The 20,806-nt window shown below is 32.8% G+C and overlaps 1 protein-coding gene and 1 pseudogene across 3 annotated transcripts; both read right to left on the bottom strand.

Annotated features, from left to right (window-relative positions):
• Positions 1-377: 377 nt before the first annotated feature.
• Positions 378-8,444, bottom strand: LOC110702403. Of its 3 annotated transcripts, XM_021880099.1 has the most exons (5): positions 8,328-8,444; positions 6,926-7,036; positions 5,992-6,286; positions 1,786-1,851; positions 378-1,285 (listed from the first exon to the last, which is right to left on the bottom strand). In XM_021880099.1, the coding sequence occupies exons 1-5, from the start codon at positions 8,442-8,444 to the stop codon at positions 1,236-1,238; spliced, it is 639 nt and encodes a 212-aa protein (XP_021735791.1). In that variant the 3' UTR covers positions 378-1,235. The 3 variants fall into 3 exon arrangements, with proteins under 3 accessions (XP_021735791.1, XP_021735793.1, XP_021735794.1); XM_021880101.1 differs by lacking the exon at positions 1,786-1,851 and having other exon boundaries at positions 379-1,285; XM_021880102.1 differs by lacking the exons at positions 378-1,285; positions 1,786-1,851 and adding an exon at positions 5,455-5,749.
• Positions 8,445-9,809: 1,365 nt separating this feature from the next.
• Positions 9,810-20,069, bottom strand: LOC110702402 (annotated as a pseudogene).
• Positions 20,070-20,806: the final 737 nt, after the last annotated feature.

Here is a 20,806-nt window from a genome sequence, read left to right as displayed (position 1 = left end):
TTCAGAACATTACAGATAAATGTTAGAACATAGTAAAGAAACTTTAGAACATGTAAGTAAATTGAAATTAAAACATTGAAAACAATAAAATTACCTGAATGAGTAACACAGGAAGAAGGATAATTAGGTTGCACACCATCTAAATCCATCAATATGCATAAACCTATTTTGAAAAACACAAATTGTAGCAAAAAAGCAACCAGAAATTAAAATCCATTAAAAATCAAAAATCTGGAAAACAAAATAGGATAAAATCGAAAAAGATGTTGAAAAACTCAAGCAAAGGAAAAAAACAGAAAAATCTGGAAATAAAAAATCTGGAAATAAGCAAAGGAAATAAAATCTAGAAATAAAATTTGGAAAAATCTGGAAATTGAAGAAGAAAAAGAAAACTAGAAAACGAAATTGATGAAATTAATGAAAAAACTCAAACAATGCTCTACCCGTTGAGCTAGTAGGCTAATGTATATAAAACACTTGAACTAGAGGAAAAACTACTAACAACTATATGAGATAATCACAAAAGTAATTTTTTTTTGTTTAATCATATCCTTTTGCACTTCTAAACACTATCTTTAGCATCGTTTATTGTAATTTGATGATCGATTACTTGCATTAAGGTGGGTTCATTATATTGGCTATATAATCAATCTATCATTAGTAGTCCTTTAAAGCAAAAGTTATCCCAAGTTAAGACTAGTGCTAATTAAACAAGCTTTGACAAACATGCTAAGATTGTCTACTTTAGAACACAATGAATTACTTTAGAACATAAAGAGTAAACTTAATATATGCTAAATAAAAGTTTAGAACATGCTAAGATAGTTAAATAATAGTTTAGAATATAATGAATTACTTTAGAACACAGTGAATTACTTTAGAACACAAAGAGTAAACTTTATAACATAGATGGAAAATTTTAGAACATAGAAGGAAAACTTTAGAACATCTTGAATTATTTTAGAACATAATGAATTACTTTATGTTCTAAATTTCCTTATAACATAGTGAATTATGTTCTAAATTTGATTTGCTTAGAACGTAGTAAATTACTTTATGTTCTAAATTTGTTTAGAACATAGCTATGTTCTAAATTTGCTTTTGCTTAGAACATAGTGAACTATATAAAATCTAGAAATAATAAAATTAAAAAAAAAAGGAAAAGGAAAAACCACCACCACCCTTTTCCTCTTCCCAGCCACCAAATTCGCCGCCGTCGCTACCCTAGCCGCCACCTAACCTTTCTCTACCCAGCCAACCCTAACCTCGCCGGTGAACAGATCCCCTGTGCCGGAAAATTTTGAGAAAAAATCAAAATAAGAACAAACAATTCGAACAATCAAACAATCGAATTGATAAATAATCGAGCAAAATAAATATACATCGAATAGAAAATCGCCAAAAACAAAATCGAATAGAAAATTCGCAAAAAATCGCAAAAATATTGACGAAAACATGAATTAATCAGTAAAAATCGAACATAAATCGCAGCAAAAATTGAGAAATAAACGCATCAAAATCGCAGCATACAAATCGCAAAAATCAGGGAAATATTTGAGAAAAAATCGCATAAAAACGCAACAAAATCACATCAAATTGCAGCAAAAAATCGCATCAAAATCGCATAAAATTCGTAGCAAAATCGCAGCAAAATATTCGCTAAACAATATTGAGAACAATTACATAGAAAATGCTCAAAATAATCGCATGAAATTAATCGCATCAAAATTGCATGAAAAATCATTAAATTTAAAACAAATCTGATTATAAAATTAATAAACTTACAATAATTAATCCAAAATCTGTGAAAATATCGTGATGAATTTGATGAACTTTCGCCAATCTGTTGAACTGAGGAGAGGGAGAAAGCTGAGAATTTTAGAGAGAGAAAAAGAATTTGAAGGAAGAGGAAAAAGAATTTGAATAAACTCCTTCAAATTACAAAAATGTCATTACTAATCATTCATTTTGAGCGGTCAGATCAAGCTAATTCCACGGTCCAGATTAGTTCTTATATATAATGGGTTCTTATATAGAGGAGGGTTCTTATATGAGCCTTATATATATATATATATATATATATATATATATATATATATATATATATATATATATATATATATATATATATATATATATATAAAGCTAAACTTTTAGGCAGGCGACGAGACAGCGACACTTGGCGTTCCAACTTTTCGCCAAGTGTTGTGCCACGTATGATAGAGTTATATAGAATAAAAAAGGTATTTTAGAATTTTATTTTCAATCAAATTTGGATAGAATTTTAGGATAAAATTGTTAATTTAGAGTTTTATTTTTGATAAAGTACCAATATTTCATATGTACAAATTGAATTATAATTTTATTCAAAAAAAGAATTAGATTATAACTCTCATAAATTATCATATAAATTTATTTTTGTATCATAATTTTTTTTTGAGCAAAGGAATTAGTTCAAAATGTACCAAGTCCATTGTTCATAATATATTCTAATCAATTAAAATAATATACTTCACAATCTAATATAATTTTATTACTGTGTATAGACCTGTCAATCAGGTCGGATCACGAGTCATTTCAAAAAAGGTCAAAAAAAATTTCACCAATATTATTATTATTTGTCATTACATGTCTACAAATTTAAATGGTCACAAAAACACGTCAATTCCTAACTAATCTTGTATCAATGATATGTTTTAAATTTGACATATAGATTAAAATATATCTTTAAATTTAATAAACAACCCGGGCATCGCACGGGCACAAAACTAGTATATATATATATATATATATATATAATATATATATATATATATATATATATATATATATATATATATATATATATATATATATATATATATATATAACTAAACTTTTAGCCAAACGACGAGATAGTGACACTTGGCGTTCCAACTTTTCGCCAAGTGTCGCGCCACGTAGGATAGAGTTATATATAATTCAATTTGTAAGATATAAAAAGTTAATTTAGAATTCTATTTTCAATCAAATTTGGATAAAATTTTAGGATAAAATTGTTAATTTATAGTTTTATTTTCGATAAACTACCAATATTTCATATGTACAAATTAAATTATAATTTTAATAAAAATTTATTTTTTGTATCATAGTATTTTTTTGGAGCGAAGGAATTAGCTCAAAATGCACCACATCCATTATTTATAATATATTCTAATCAATTAAAACAACAAATTTTACAATCTAATATAATTTTATTAATGCGTGTAGACATGTCAATCGGGTCGGGTCACGAGTCATTCCGGACATGGTCATTATTACAGGTTACGGGTCAAGAAATGATTTTCACCAATGTTATTATTATTAGTCATTACATGCCTACTATATAGTTTAAATCATCACAAAAGCACATCAATTCCTAACTTATTTTGTCTTATGTTTTAAAATTTGGCATATAGATTAAAAATTATCTTAAAATTCAATAAACAACCCGGGCATCGCACGGGCACAAAACTAGTATATATATATATATATATATATATATATATATATATATATATATATATATATATATATATATATATATATATATATATATATATATATATATATATATATATATATATATATATATATATATATATATATATATATATATATATTGCTTGTTAAACAAGTAAAAATATGATAATTGATGTGATTAATTGATTATTTAAGGTTGGAGATAATAAATTAATATATTCTTGTTAACTTATGAATAACAACATAATCATGCATTCCGTCAAAAAAAAAAAAATACATAATCATACACGTTTTTTTTTAGAAAACTTTAAAACTAATAACAAAAGTGCATACCCGGCCATACTATTGCATAAAATTACAAACAGAAGGACATAAACATTAAATAATAATCGCAAAATTGTGATAACTTAAAGAATACGTACGTCATAATACCTTATAATATACAGAACAAAAAAAAAAAAAAAAAAAAAAAAAAGCCTTAGAATATTAGGATTAAAAGAATAAAAAAAATACTGCTATATATTTTACATCATGTATTCGTATATGATAATAACACATTACGAGTACTACATATAAATAAATACAAGAAAGATATGTTTCCACGATAAACTTTTTTTTTTTTTTTTTTAACAACAGAAATTAGTTGGGATGACCTCTTATAATACATAAAGACATGTATTTCATTGTATATACTCTGTAGTTTTTTACTCTATAGTCTATACCTTGTCCAAATAATTAGTGAATATTCAATGACTATGGACCTATGGTCTAATTGATAAGTAAATGTGTTACATGTTCATACTAGTACAATATAAAGATAAGTCCCTACAATTTGTACCTCGTCCAATTTACGTCCACAAATGTCATTTTCCAAGTGGGATGCCTCCCCCTAACACACTGCAATTCTATAATTCATTGCGCTTGCTTAAATGGTACTACTATAAGTTGAACTTTGTAGACTTTTCAACACCCCACCTTTTTCAGTTTTCACTTGGGTAAGTCTCTAAGAAAGAAGACAAAATGACAAAGTGGGTTTACTTTCCTTACGATTTGAAGGGTATATTTCCTTGTTAAATTGCAAAGTAATTACAATAAAATTGCAAAGTAATTCTATTCAAAAAAAAAAAAAAATGCAAAGTAATTACAATATTTATTTAACCATTAGTGTAATTGGTGAGGTATTTACCTCAAAACTTTGAGGTCACAACAATCACAAGGTTGAATTTCTTTTAAATATTTGGCCCATACTAGTCTAAGAAAATACCAAGACAAATTTAACAAAGTCAAACATGGAATTTTTTTTCATATATTTGTCAAAGATTATTCATATTTAAAGTTTTTCTAACTTCAATTTTATTTTATTTTTAATAGTACTTTCTATCTTCAATTTAATTCTTAATATAACGAATACTCCGTAAATAAAAAACGAAGACTGCTGTTTCTAGACCATTATAATAAGAAATTTACATCATAACCATTACTTGAAGTAGCTGTTTCTAGACCTGAAAATTGTCGCTTGAAGTATTGGTTTTCAACAGAAAACCACTACCTGAAGTAGAGGTTTTAAGGTCTAAAAACCCTCTGAACCTGTACGTGAAAAAAAACTCCTACTGTGCTTTATGTGAAACAATAAACTAGGAATATAAAATAAAATAAAAATTCGTATTGGAACTTGGATGAGTTAATATAGCATTGTTGAGGGGAAGGGCTTGCAAAAGGTTTGACACATAGTTTAAGAAAACGCATAGAATGAAGACCAAAATATGAATTTTAGAAGTGTAATATACTTATAAAGTATAGTTGGTGGGGCTATATTTAGTTGGTACTAACTGAAAAAAGAACATCATCAAAATATTGAAAGTGAGGTTAGTGTGAGGAAAATATGGAATAACATTGGCCCTTTACCAAATATGAAAGAGCTGCAATTAATTAAAATAGATGAAAAGAAAAGTGTTGCAATTCATCCGAATTGAAGGAGTGAAAATATATATGTTAATAGTAATTTAACAACATTTTATATGATAAAATTTGATTATTTTACATGCTTCAGCAGCTCCACCCATAACTAAGTACATGCTTTACTTCCATTCAAGAAAAAAGGAACATGCTTTTCTTCCTGCATTTCCTTTCCATTATCATTCAGAAATTTAGGCTTGTTGGGTTTCATGGGCTTTAGGGTATCACACTATCACGAACTCATAGTTACAATAGCTTGAGCTTCAGAAACTGAAGTCATTGAAGCATAAATCTGCTAACCATCAGCATATGTTTAAAAACAACGAAAGTAAGCTCTCATTTCATGAATCAGTCAAAATTTCTGCTTCTAATTATCATTCAACAAAAAAACTGAATTTCAGATTTTCAGTATTTCAATATTTATCTTGGAACTCTATTCCTGTCCCTCGTAATACAGATGACAAGCATAGCATTTCATAATTATTCATCGCATAGCATGTTTTGTCTAAAATTCTTATAATTATCTAATCTAACCTTGTTTAGAGAGAGGAAGATTTTGTTCTTTTTGTGACTTCTTCATTTCAGCGGCCACCTCTGCTTCAGCTTTCTCAAGCAGAGCCTGTTTGAACATGGCACTCATTGTTTCCATATTCGTTTGGTTAGCACTGTTTACATCTCCAGCTGCCTGTGTTTCAGCTTTCTCAATCAGAGCTTGTTTATACATGGAACCCATCATTTCCATCTTTGCTTTCTCTTTCTCCATCTGCATATCCATAAGAACTCCCACTTCTTTGTCAATTGGCTTGAAATACTCATTAATATCACCTTCCTGCACATAAAAGTTAATGAAGTTTTTAAAAGCCTTGAATTCATTGAAAGGTCAAACCCGACTGAAAGTGCAAAATAAACACCCATAGTAAAGGGGTACACATATGATTCCCTTGTAGTCAAGTTAAGCACAAATTCCAAAATTTATGATGTCATGCCGGCAACATAAGTATTATATAAACTGCTTGCATTAAGAACCAAGATTAATAGTCACATTGTCCAAACCCCACTATAGTTTTTTGACCATCATGTCTGCAAATGGGGTAAATGCTTAAACATAAGCACATACGGAGTACTTTGTATAATTGATACCTTTTTTCTGGATATCTCAAGAAAATACATGTGAGTGTCGATTCCAAAGAAATTTGAGACCTTTTTTTTTCTGGATATCTCAAGAAAATAAATGTGAGTGTCAATTCCAAAGAAATTTGGAATCCAGACAAAGGTACTCTGTAGTAATTTCATCTCAACACTGCACAACTTGCAAGATGCAAATTTCAGTACTACAAAGAGAGAGACATGTAAAACATAACTTCATACTGTCAACAAGACAGCAACATAACTACATGCAACAAGTAAAAGATCCCTCGCAGTCCAATCATAAGAGTTATTTGCATAATTAACCAGTAAACAAACTCACCATCTCTTCTAACCTCTTATTTACATTTTGCATTTCTTCCACCATTTTTCGAATTTCAGACAGCATAATTTGTTCAGGGATCTTTCTTGAGGCCTCTTTTTTTTCTTGTGCCTGAATAGAGAACACACATGGAAGAAAATGTTAATTTCACTAATCAATAAATCATTTCTCCTGACATATTCCTTAAAATCAATCAATCAGGTATAACATCCATATCATCCTTACTGATGTAACCAGTCATCTCCAAATGAAAAGAAACAATTATCATAGCATTTGATTGGTGAGAAAAACAGCCTTGGGTTCTAACTTAAAGCAATATTAATTCGCAACTGCAGCAGTACAGCAGAAAGTCTGGGTAGGAAAACGGGCTAAGAGTTAATGCTAAACTGAAAACCTCACACTGTGAAAGAATGTAAACACTCCTTCCCTACACCCCAACGGCCCAACCCCATGGTTCCATTACCCACATGGTCTTCTATGTGTATCTATGGTCCTACGCAGTCTCTATATCATATGCCATGGATGGCTTCTTTTTACTCTCACACACAGCCGATGTGACACATCATCACATCTCAACTCTTCTTTTCTTCACCCTCATCACTTGATTTTTTCTAGGAAGTATAAAATTTTTCCTTAGGATAATTCAAATTTCAAATTCATAAATCAAAAAAGGATGATCACATCAAAACCTTAGCTTATGCTCCCTTGATAAACGCATTCAAGGTACCATTTCACTCAACCTCACATCAAGCATGCAAAAACAGTACATGTAACGCCAATAGCGTGTAAGCATTAGGAAACTAACTTCAGGGCAGATGGAAAACACTCACCAAACTAAACAACCAAATGTATACATTTCAAAACAGACTAATTCCGTACATGATTACACCAGCAAAAATTATCTACAGATTAACACATAATGTTTTTAATTCAAGACTCTAATAGAAGAACCTATCATAAAGACAATTCGACTAATTCCAACAAATTAGAGCTAAGGTAGAGTATGCCTAGCACTCTAAACCTCCCGACATTGTTGACAAATAATTACAGCATAATTGTTGTCATTCTTAAAGGAACATCTTTGAACCTGGCAAATTAGTATCCCACAATCCTTCCAACAACCTTCTTACACAATACATTTATCCGGGAAAAACAAAGAATTTCCCAAATATCTCACAAAGAACCCAAAATATAGTAACATAAATCTCCATTAATTGTCTAATTTAGGTATTAAGCTCCTGAATTTCACATTACAATACCCAATTAAACTCTTTCATAAAAAAATGTGAAACAAAAATACCCTAATATAGAATCATACCAAATGTCAACAAAAACCCTAAATTAGAATCAAAAATTGAAATTGACATAGAAAACTTTAAGGAGGAAAAAGAGAGAGAAGTACAGATCGAAGACGCTGCTCAAGCTGCAATCTGTAAGATCGAATGCGACGCTCTTCATAACCAGAAAGAACCCTAACATAGAACATTGCTTTCTTCCCAAATTCCAATAGCCTCTTCATCACACTCTTTCACTTCTTACAAATTTTAAGCTTAATTTGATCTGTTTTTTGAATCTGTTAATTCTAAATTAGGGTTTCGGATTGATCGGGAGCGGTGGAAAAATCGTTGATATGAAATCGGCGCCGTCGTTGGTGGTGGCGGGATGAGGAGACCGGGGAAGGATGTGGATGATGTGCGAAATGAGTATGTGAGTTCGAGAAAATGCTATGCTCGTAGTTGATTGTTAGTTTTGGATAATTTGTTAACTTTATAGGGACATAAATGTAAATTTCGACATTTGTGGGTATGCTGTCCATCATTCTCATATTTTTCAATTTCTAATTTATAGGGAAACAAATATAAAAATTTGAACTAATTAGGTGTATTTGTATAATTGAGAGTGTTAAATGTTCAGTAGAGGTGATTAAAAATCGGGCCGGGGGCGAGCCTTAACACAATTTTTCGTGCCCAAACTTGTAAAAAAGTAGCGGGCTTGTCGGGCTAAAATGGGCTTTTGCGGGTCGGATTCGGGCTTTTTAACTAATAATGCGTTTTTATGCTTGCACAAATCTGCCCTATTTTCAGGTTGGATCGGGCCGAGCTAGGAGGTCGGGCCAATATTGATCACCTCTACTGTTAAGTTGTCATTTTAAAAGATAAATTAGTGTGTAGTTCGGGCGATGCCCCGGATTGCTAGTTTGTACTTCTTTAATTTGATAATTATGTTCAAGTTTTTGTATCATTAGTGTGTGGTTCAGGCGTTGTCTCATGTGTTATTGTTTTTTTTTTTCCTCGTATGTATTTATAATCTAATCTTTGTGAAAATAAATAAATTATGTAACCTCTAATTTAATTAATATAGTAAAGAAATATATAATATTAATTATGTGAATTTAAAACATCAATCAATGTAGGTTGAGATGGTAAATGTGAAAAACCTTTGTATTTTTAAGAGGTTACGGGTTCATCCAACGCATAATTTGTGTTGTAGTACTTCGTATTGTTGAAATTCCCCTCCCGGTTTCCAAGAGATCGAAAAAAAAAAATCTTGAGCCTATAATCCATTATCATGTTTCATCACTCTCATGTGTAGCAATGTAGCATTTGCAAATTGCAGCCATTTAAAATTTGTATTTGTGTTCCCATTTGAAACCAACTTACACTTCGCTTTCCTCTATATTTTGCAGGAGCTGTCAGCCAAGCAGGAAGGCACCAACCATAAGCGCAAAGTTAACAGATTCTCAGGAAATTGCAACTTTCTAAGAAATTTAGTTTCCTCGGAAGAGTAGAATACAATGCGAAACACAGGAGAATTTTGAGGAATGTAAAACATCCTAGAACTGCAACTGTTAACTAAACAATCACTAAAACTGTAGACAATAGCCTTGTCAGACCAAAGAAAGGTGTCATTATATTCCCCTTTTAGAGGTGAAAATCCAGAAATTGCTTAATCAATGTCATGAATGAATATATAACATCCGATGATTCATAAAACGTCTGAGTACAATAATATACAGAAGGTCAATAAGAGCTGGAAGAACAGAAGGGAAGTGTTCAGATATTTTCCATGAAATCAACCCTTCTTAGAAGCACTTTCCAATCTTTCTTTTTCTTTTTTTTTAGATTAAATAAATGTACAAGCGGGCATTGTTAAATAGAGCGTGTCGCTTCAAGGGTCAGCTTTGCCAGCCACCTCATCAATCACCATCACTGGAAGCATAACCATCCTCACTCAGCTCCTCCTCACTGGATTTATCATCCTCCTGTGCTGCACCAATATCCTCGGGCTTGGCATATTTCTCACAGTATTCTGGAAAATGAACCAGAAATAATTTTGTCCATGAAAGAGTAAAGCAGGTATCAATAAGAATAATAAGATGTGTAATTCAATTTACAATTTTTTATATACAAATACATACTTCGTATTTTGAAATATAAAGTTCAATGACCAATAAATCTGAAAAAGTACCAAGTCCAATTATTAAGCTGCGCAGCAGGACAATTGCAAACTATTAGTCCAATCAAACAGATTCAAGGACCATCTCAAATGCTCACACTAACTTATGGCAATTATACTCCCTAAAGTGTGGACTGCCTCTTGCAGCCCAAAGCCACAGGGGTGAAGCATTAAACTCATAAACACACAACCCACCCCCACCCAACCTCCCCCCAAACCAATGAGAGACCGCCATGAAAACTAAACCTGGGACAAGGCTGCAGGAGGCGGAGTGCCTCCCACACAGGTACACAACCCCCACCCCGAATCAATGAGAGGCCACCATGAAAATTAAACCTGGGACAAGGCTGTAGGAGGCAGAGTGCCTCCCACTGATGCGCAACTCCATTCTCATGAGAGACTAACAATAACTTCAAAAATGTGATGGACTGGTTTTCTGAGATCTAAGATGAGAGCAGTATAGCAAAATTGTACAAATAAGCTTTGCAAAAGACGGTGTGCAAACATTCATTCAACAGGCTTGAATGCTTGACAAAAATTAAAAGTGATAAAAAAAGAGTAAAATAAAATCAGCCATTTCACAGAAAGGCAGAGCTGTGCCAATGTGAAATTCACCTAACCACACCATGTCAAACTGGAAAGACTGATAATTCTTACAATTCAGTGATCCACAAGCCTTGCTCAAGCTGAGTCAAGAACACTAGATGGTGATACAGGAGACAATACAGCTGTCGAAAATGTAAAAGGGAAGAAGAGCACAAGCTTGAGAGAAAAAATGTCAGAGAGAGAGAGAGAGAGAGAAAACGAAAGAATCTTTCATCTTTCTCTTTGGATAGACTTGTCTTTCTATAAGGTTACATCAAAAGCTTCGACACAATCATGTAAGCAAAACAAATAGATCTTTTCCACATCTACAACACACTCAACTCCGCTGCCTTCAAACCGCAAAGAACCTTCTAACACCCCCTCCTGCACACACACAAGAAAACCCCCAGGCCGCAAGCACACTTACCCCCTATAAACACAGATTTTGGAAATGTATAAGTTCGAAACAGACATCAGAAACAGACTGTAACCCAACTGATAGCAAAAGAACAATCTACTGGGACATAAAAAAGGAAAAAACAGGGATTTCTGGAGTGTAGATGTGCCTTGGGAACCTAACTTTCAGTAGATCTTTTCTACTACCTCCCCCCGCTCCCCACAAAACCAATGATTTCAAAATTGACAGTTGTATAACTGTATCACAGCTTGCAGACAACATACTCTTCAAAAACTTCTCATTTCCCAACACTATCACTGGTCTCATCCAAAGTCAATGTAGTCTTCTCCGAAATCATACTATTAATATCTAAACTGTATTTACTGAGAGGGAAACCAACAAAACAAAGGCCCTTTTATCCTCCTTGAACTGCTCCTCTTAACTGTTCGATGAGGCTCTCTTTAGATGTAATTCATGCTTTCTAGGTCTTTTACTTAAGTTTTATAGGCCTCTGGAGAGATTATTATGTTAATGTCAATCCAGTGTTCAAGGAGAATATTGTAAAACCAAAAAGTTCTTTAGAGGGCAAGTAATTAATAAAATCCAAGCTCTCTACCCATTTTGCCTTTGCTTTATCTTGTAAGTTGTTGTAGGCCGTTATAAATAGTGTCACCACATGTTTCCAGCAGCCCAAAACAAATGATTAAAAAAAAAAACCCTTAAATGGAAAAATCTCATCATCACCTCCGTATGTGCTCATCACCTTAGCTACTCAACCGTCACAAGCCCCAGTTGACCCTCTAACTCCTCTCTATTCGACAATAGCCCAATAAGCAAGAAACAAACTCATCTCACGCTTAGGCTGCTATGTGCTCATAAGGTCCTTCCACTCTCGACTAGCCTTAATGTCACCAATAGAGAAGAGTGTGCCACATGGCAGACGTAAAATACTCAAAACACTCAAACCATGACACCACGCCACTTAAGAACGTAGGTGATCCCACAATTACCATCATCTTCCAATCCTTGTTCAAAGAAATCCTTCTCTAAAAGAAGCGAATCATATATATATATATATGCTAAAATACCTTCAACTTCTTCTCCTCAAACATATGCTAAAATACCTCTAGCCTCAAGGGAATGGATCACCAACGGTTCTTTAATTATGGACTTTATTATCTTCCCAACAACTTCATCTAGCTCCCCGTCTTCTTAACAAAAACCATAGTCAACCCTATATGTGTAAGAGAAATTTTGAGCACCCTCAGACTTTACATCAAAGTGTTCAAACAATTGAACTACCAACTAGGATCTAGTAACTATCTGAAGACAATAGTAATATTCCATATCTCACAATTACAATAAATCTTCATACCACCAAAGGTTAGGAACTACATCAAAGTCCATAAGTAGACTGAAGTATGAATTCCCATCTATTGACTATAAGGGCCTCTTCAGCTCAGCTGCTCAGTCAATCAGAATAGGCCCTAACAAATTTTTACAAAAATAATTACCATATAAAATAATCAAAGGAAACCTCCCATTTAAATCTATTTTGAACATGAATTCTTATTGGCCGTGTAATCTTTTTTCTTTACTAAAGAAAAAACATGCACCCATAATATGTCATAAACCCCCAACTACTTTTTTTTATTTTTATGTTGAATACGAACAACTACCAATTCCTTTAGAAGAACACTAAATAATCGAAATCTAAGCCCTTAAGTGTGGCTTTCTCCTCAATAAAAGGGAAATTATTCAGAACAAAATTCACAACTTTCTTTCATATGGGGCATCAAACTTTAATACAACCTTTTACATCCTACAATGACGCTTTCCCCAACGATTTCGCATCTTTAGACAAAAGAGTGTTCGTTTCATAATTGGTCATTATGCGTAGAAACCTCCCACTTTCTTTGCCTTTGTCACTTCTTAAACTCCTTGTCCGCTTGAATTTCCCCTATATTTTCTTTAGATGATTGAAGAATAACCCAAAATAATAATCCAGATGCAATAAACCCACTTCAACTTGAATAAAGACCACACAAATCTCCCCAAAACACATCTACAACCAAGAATGAAACCCAATAATTAATAAATCTTCAAAGTAGTACACTTTCCCCACACACATGATACAATTAAAGCATCTATTACTCCAAGGTCGCAACAAGTATTAAAGAGCATATCTGGAAATAGACAAAAAAGCCATAACCAAGTGGAATTTTTTAAAAATCTTAAAAAGTGACAAAGATATATATTTAGGGACGAAAAGAAATTATAGCAAGACTTCAAGTAATGAAAAATTCACACAACCAAAATAACTACACAATATTATTCACGCAAGCTTAGCAAATAAACCAGGACATGTCATGTAACCCGTCACTAAACTCTTACACCAATCTTTCAAGGATTACACACTCCGTAACACATTTAAGAATGGATGTGTTAGCACCATCACAAATTCACAATGCTCATGCCTTTGGGGTCTATAATTCCAAGAAAATTTGTATCTATCCATCCACTTCATAATATGTTAATATAATTAACCATCCCTATCTCCTGAAATATATCCTTACAGCCTCTAATCCATTTAATATTTAGTCCACATAAAAGTTATAAAAGAAAGGAGGGGGGGGGGGAATAAATAGTCACATTGGCTTTAGGGGTATTCTCAATCAAATTTGAGATATCTTCCCATGATTCTTCATAGACCCTTCTTAGCTGTAAGAAAGTACAAAAACCAAAGTAAGTCTGATATCTTATAAGTGAAACTATTCACTGACCCCCAATGTGTTCCTTTTTATGCAATACAGTGGATATCGATGATCTATTTTGTCAAAATTCAAAGTACCGATGGACCTTACCCATTAACTTCTCACAGCTTCAGTGCTTCATGTAGCAATTGTCTCCTCACAATATTTCCTAGCTAAGTTGTTAGCTAACCACTAAGGTACTGTTCGCTACATGGTAGTTAAGACCATTGGCAACATACAGCAAGTATGTGGTCGATAGTATGTCCTAAATCTTCCACAAGGGTTAGTAAGTAAAAGTTCCTTAACACTAAATCCAACGAGTTCTCGCAGAAATAATACAAATCTTCACTTTCACGAAATAGCATACTTACTCTCATTTATAAAAAAGAACTACATTAAAGACTACAACTTCCTAGCATCTTATTCAGTAATTTACCACAAAAATTATTCTTCCAAAGAAAAGAGAAATGAGGAGTGAAGTGCAAGTGTATCAATAAAAGAATTGCCATAACATGTTGCTATTAAGATTTGGCTAGATTTTCGTCCCAGGGAACACGTATGGTGACCATAAAGTTATGAAGCAAAAACAACAAGATAGCTTCAATAATACTAATGCCACAACAATGCTATGGACAAGACAAAGGTGAACCGAAGGTTTTGATGCATCTTTTGGCCAGGGCAACCAGACCGCATGGATGATGGCCTTGAAGGAGATGGCACGAAATCATTATGGTAGCTTCAACGTCAAGGACAAGAAAATGGTGAACATAAGATTTTTCCACAAATATGTCAAGCTGCATGGAAGGTGGCCATAAAAGAGATGACAGAAACACTTCAAGGTAGCTTCATTAATACCACTAAAAAAGACAAGGCAATGGTGATTAAAAGTGTTCATAATGAGCCAAGAAATCTTAACATTTGCTGATGATGACAGGGTAGAAAAACTGAAGTGGTCAAAAGGACAGGAGAAGCATACCTCAGCTACCCAAGAAAAAATATTTCTTGGTCAAATTTTCAACCAAAAAGGGCAAGAAATGAGAAGGTTCGCTCAGTCCTAATCATCTACAAGGTAACTATAAGTAAACCCTAAACCCAAAAAGGAAAGCACTCTCACAAGTTGTTTCCATCTCAAAAGGACGATGGCTATTGTCGAAAACTTGAAATTATGTGTTTAATATATTAAAGATTATGAAATGTTAATGACTCTCGAGCTATCCAATTCTCAAACTGCAGGAATCTATCTATAATGAGGTTAAGCTCCTGGCAAGAATAAAGAAAGACCATTATAAGGGCACAGGCTTTATGTCTTTTGCATTTCTGACCTAGCTTCTGCTGACTCATACCTCGCAATTAAGTGATTAGGACCACTACAGAGCAATAGAGCATCAGCTTTGCTGCCTAATAACAAAGTTAATCACCTGCAGTGTAATGCTCCTAATCTCAAAATTCAGAACCGCTGTAGTACTCGTGTGCAACACAAATTAATGTCAAATTCACTATTGAACGATCAAAAAACTAAAACCACATATTGCTTCTTGCCTGCGACTAAATGTCATTATGGCCCAAAAGGAAACCGATGGTAAATGTTCCATGTAACATTCACAATCTTCAAAAAGACGATGAAAGCATCCGCTAAAAGAAATCTCACCAGAGAATTTCTAACAAGATGCCCTGCCTAGCTGAGCTAGCAACTGTGCTTACGCTCCATATTTTAATATGTAGATAACATCTTGTCAAGATGGAAGTTCAAGGATCCAATTTCAGTACTCTACCATGCTTCAGATAAAAGTACTAAGGTATACTAAAAGATTATCAACAGAAATCAAACTTTGATACCCAGTAAAGACAACCAGTACCAGAGCTTGTCATTCTTGACAGCCACACCCTATCTTAAGTTTTAGCATCTTGAAAGCCAAAAAAATAATTATGATGAACCGGGTAACTATTCCTTGCTCACAATCCCTTTCCTTCAATGCTCAACACAAAAAAGCAGCACAAATGCTATCTTCAAAATCAAGACTTTTACTCCAACTTTAGTTAGATGAACAACCAATGTGTATACCAGCAATTTCTAAAATCTGCAATCAAAAGCAAAGCAGATAGTTGGGAAGTCATTTACATATAAAACCCCCATGTCCACTACTTTTCTGATCTAAATGGACAGATTTAATGTCATGGTAAAGGAAGGGTTTTAAGAGCGAGGAAGTAAAGCCACCAACAGAAGTGAAACAGTGCAGCAAAGATGAGACAGAAAAACCTCCCCAAGGTAGTTTTATGACTTTATCCCTACATCGACATGAGAATATGAGGACTATTATTTTAGATAAGTGAAAATATAGATACAATATTAAGACCGAAAAATTAAAAACAAAATGAAATAAATTAAGAAACAGAGTATTAAAAAAATAAAATAAAAAAGGTCTTTTGAATATTTATTCACAAAGAATAAAGGCTTGGATAATCAGCACCACCCTGCAGCAAGACAACCCTCAAAGTAGCAGTGTGCTTTATTGGCATATTAATACCAATGAATTTTTAATGAAAACCATATGTTAAGAAATTAGGTTTAAGAACTAATACTATATCAACAAGTTTGAAACCAGTGAAAATGTCCAAAATAATTACCATTTTGAGGTTTTCTTTAAAAAGGGAAGCATTATAATCAGCAAAATAAGAATTGTAAATATCAGTGATGACGTCCAAATACATTGTCATCCTGAGGTTATTTTTAGAAATTACAGAATCATGATCAGCAAAAATCAAAAGTATCAAACAACTTTGTATTCACACTTTTTTTCCAATTATCGTCCTCAAAGCATTATCATTAAAGGTAGCATGCATATTAAATTTAAGAAGAACAACGCAAGAACACATTTCTGTTGCATCTTTATCCAGGTGATGGATGGGATTCAAGGATTGCAAATTTCTCCTAGTGATACCAAATCCAATATCTTTGGTTAGGAACATGTTAGTCAAGAGCTGGGAAACAGAAAGAACTGTCAAAGTATGATAGTGAAATGGTGGAGCTTTGAAGGTAGCAATGTCACTCAATCCATACCAAGGTGATGGCAAGAATTTTTTAGAAAAAAGAAGATTAGGCCAATTGGAATTTGGAAGCGAGAAAGTATTGCAAAGAGGTTTAAGTTTGAGTAATTTTGGGGTTTTAATAAGAATTTGATGAATTGGAAGGAGACATGGTGATGAGATGTGGTCCAACACAAAGAAAAAAACAAAGGAAGAAAATAAATTTCTAGTTAGTAGAAAAAGGAGGAAGAAATTGAACCAACAAGGAAGATAAAGGATTCAGTTCAAAGTTTAAACCATGGCATAAGAGAACTTGCATGTTGCAGCAAAGATTGAACAAAAAAAAGGAGCATATTCAAATAGGCCAGAGTCAAGTAGCAGAAAACCAAAAACCTTTGATTAAGTGAAGTGCATCAAGGGAAAATCCACCAATATGAAGCTAGGAAATGTTTAGGGAGAAACTCCTTGACTAGCAAATTTGTACAGTCAAATGTCTAATGAAAATATATAGGGATCCTACACATGGTGACTTTGACTTCCAAAACACGTATGACCAAGTGCCAAGAGAATTTTACGGATATGCTAAGAGACAAAGGAGGTACATTTAACATATATGTTCCATCTATCAGATATAAGTGTAAAGGTAATAAGATTAGTGTGAAAGTTGTGTGATGAAAACATAAGGTTACATCATAGATCATCTTGGAATGTTTTCCAATATTATAATAGTTACGAATGAGCTCGCTTGGAAGAATGAGGAAAAAAGGGGGGGGGGGGATTAAGAGTCATAGTTTATAATACTCACATATTGCGTATATTTTGGTGATAAAAGTGAAGTCAAATGGCAAGTTAGAGCTTTGAAGGGATAATTTGGACTTAAAGAGTGTCAAATTGAGTTGGACTAGGGCTAGCCACATGGGACATAGACTCTAAATAAATGAAAAAAGGGAAAGCCTAATCCTGAGAAGTTAGGATTGGAAAAGATATCAGAGAAGGATTATTGCAAATATCTTCAATCTTTTTTACTGGTTTACACTAAGTAGGAGAAACATACATATATTTGGACCTCCCCTGCCTTGTGCAATAGTTGTTGGCAGAACTTCATTAAGTATAAAGTAATCTAGACAATCTTTGTCAAAAAAAAAAAAAAAAGTAATAGACAATCAGGGGGGAAAATAACTAAGATTGAAATATTTGAAAAGGAAGGTTAGCAAATAGGTTCAGAAAAAAAAATGTACAGCTCAACTGCCTCATAATGCCACGCAAGAAAGGCAATGAAATGAAGCTTTAAAAAGGCCTTAAGCATTACCTTTCACCCTCTGCTCGTAAGCAGCTTTATCACGCATCATCAAGGCTGCAGCTTCCCCATTCAAGGGATCTGATGGGTTAGGATACAGCAGAAGTTGAGGTAAAAACACTTCAAAAACATTTACTAAATCTGCAACAAATTCAATATGCGTTATATCAGCTTCAAAGATAACAACTGTCCAACTATAAAAGCAAAGTACTCAACCCAACTATAAAAGCAAAGTACTCAACCCATTTAAACCGTGAAACAAAAAGATGCACTTATATTCATACCAAACATAGGACTCCATGTCTGATTGATAACATCCAAACAAACCGACCCCGACCTGACAATTAGATGCAAGAGAATGTCAGTGCCAGTGAGGCATTCTTAATCATATAGAGTGAACCTTTCAAAAAAGACATAACAAAACTTCCATAGCAGATTAGCAGCCACTCCGACACGGGTACTTGTGGTAAATGAAAAGTCGGAGTAACATAACCCTCAACATACATATTACATATGCATCAGTATTCAGTAGACTTACATTTCATCAACATTGGGGTGATATATCTTGTTGATAAAACCAATGGATGGAGACTTGTATGGATAGGCATCAGGAAGCTCCACCCTTATCTTCCAAGCACCTCCCTGATAAGGACCTACCAGATATGAACAATGTTTTTACAAGCTAATAATTTCATTTCTAGCAGATTTTGAGACATAAAAATCCAGTAAAGTGAACACATAAAAACACAAATAAAGCTAAATGTTGCACATTGAAAAGTATATATAGATCAAGAATTTATGATATATAGCAGCAGATTTCGCAGTCAAAAAAACAACTGATCATAATTATAATTAAAAATAGTTGGGATTAATTTAGATTAAGATCTTCCTACACTGAATCAAACTAAGTTCACTCAAACATTGAAGATTAAAAGTACAAACTAGATGAACTGAAGTTACTGGCAACTTTTTTTTGCTAATTCTACCAAAACTCATAACCCAGAAATCAAAACACAAAAATAACCACAACCCAGAAAAATAATTACACAAATTTGATAAATTCAACTACAAACATGATAAAATTAAACAATAACATTCAATCATTTTCTAAAAATAAAATCAGAGGAGTTTAGATAATATACTGTCAGTGGGTCCATGAAATTCAACATAAAATTCTTTGCATGCCATCATTGATCATCTCCACCTTATAGTCACTCATCATCCTAGTTCATAAAAATTGAACAATATTAAACACAAACCCAAATTTTAATCCAAATTCATGATTAAAAAATAATAGAAAATCAATCAAAAAATAAATTAATTCTGGGTATTTACAGTTTCATCAAGTCCATCTCACGGCGCTTGCTAGGAGAAGACATTTTTTTATAAATTTTTGCTTTTGTTTGTTTATTTTCCTAGGAAGAAGGGTTTTTTTATGTGAGGCAAGAACAAAATTATGAAAAGAAAGAGAGAGGAGAGAGAAAGAGAAAATGGGTAGGGATGTGTGAGTTTCGGTCACAAAAGCAAGTTAGTTCGGACATTCAACACAGTAATGGTGAATCGGTGATATTTATATATATGGGCCATTTTTATTCTTTTTTCCCTTTTTTTCACAAGTATTTACTATACCTTCCATTTTTAAATACTTGCTCCATTTTCTCATTGGATAGAGTTTTAGGAAAAATTGAAGAAAGTAATAAAATATGAAAGTAGTGGGGTAGTTGTAAAAATAAAAATTGTAAAAAACAAAAGTAATGGAAGAATAGGAGGAGAGAGAGAAGTTGGGTCCACTAAGGTCCTGTTCTCTTCACCTTAAAAAAAAAAATATTAAGTAAAAATAATTTTTTTCAATAAAAATAAGTTCAGTTCAGTAAAATTAATTTTATTTCAGTAAAAATAAGTTTAGTTCGGTAAAGTTCAGTTTTCTTAAAGAAGAATTATAATAGAAAATCAGTAAAAATAGTTTCAGTTAAAAAAATAATATAAGTTCGGTAAAATAATTTCAATTCAGTAAAATTAAGTTCAGTTCAGTAAAAATAAGTCCAGTTCAGTAAAAATAATTTTAGTTCAGCAAAATTAAGGTGAATCAAACAGGGCCTAAGTGTGAGAAATGAATTAAATATTGTAAAATATTTCCAAAAAAGGAAATGGAGCAAGTATTTAAAAACAGCCGGAAAAGGAAAATAGAACAAGTATTTAAAAATGGAGGGAGTACGAAATAAAGAAAATTAGTTTCATAAACAATTTCATATATGACTGATCACACTGAACAGTCGTGCTTACTTGGACAATCGTGCTTACTTGGACAAGGTTATTTGGTCAATAAAGGGTTACTCGGTCAAGGAGTCAAGGGTTACTTATTCAGTATT

This window comes from Chenopodium quinoa, unplaced genomic scaffold, assembly GCF_001683475.1.
Source record: "Chenopodium quinoa cultivar QQ74 unplaced genomic scaffold, ASM168347v1, whole genome shotgun sequence".
Taxonomy (NCBI): Eukaryota; Viridiplantae; Streptophyta; class Magnoliopsida; order Caryophyllales; family Amaranthaceae; genus Chenopodium; species Chenopodium quinoa.
The sequence above is the reverse complement of the archived record's forward strand: the minus strand, read 5'-3'. Positions and strand labels throughout refer to the sequence as shown.

Excerpts from the sequence above, each read along its gene's own strand:
- LOC110702403 (XM_021880099.1), bottom strand. The coding sequence starts at position 8,444 with ATGAAGAGGCTATTGGAATTTGGGAAGAAAGCAATGTTCTATGTTAGG. Across the intron at positions 6,287-6,925 it reads ATAAGAGGTTAGAAGAGATG|GAAGGTGATATTAATGAGTA; the intron begins GTGAGTTTGTTT and ends TTTTATGTGCAG. Across the intron at positions 1,852-5,991 it reads TCTTCCTCTCTCTAAACAAG|TTCAACAGATTGGCGAAAGT; the intron begins GTTAGATTAGAT and ends CCCTCTCCTCAG.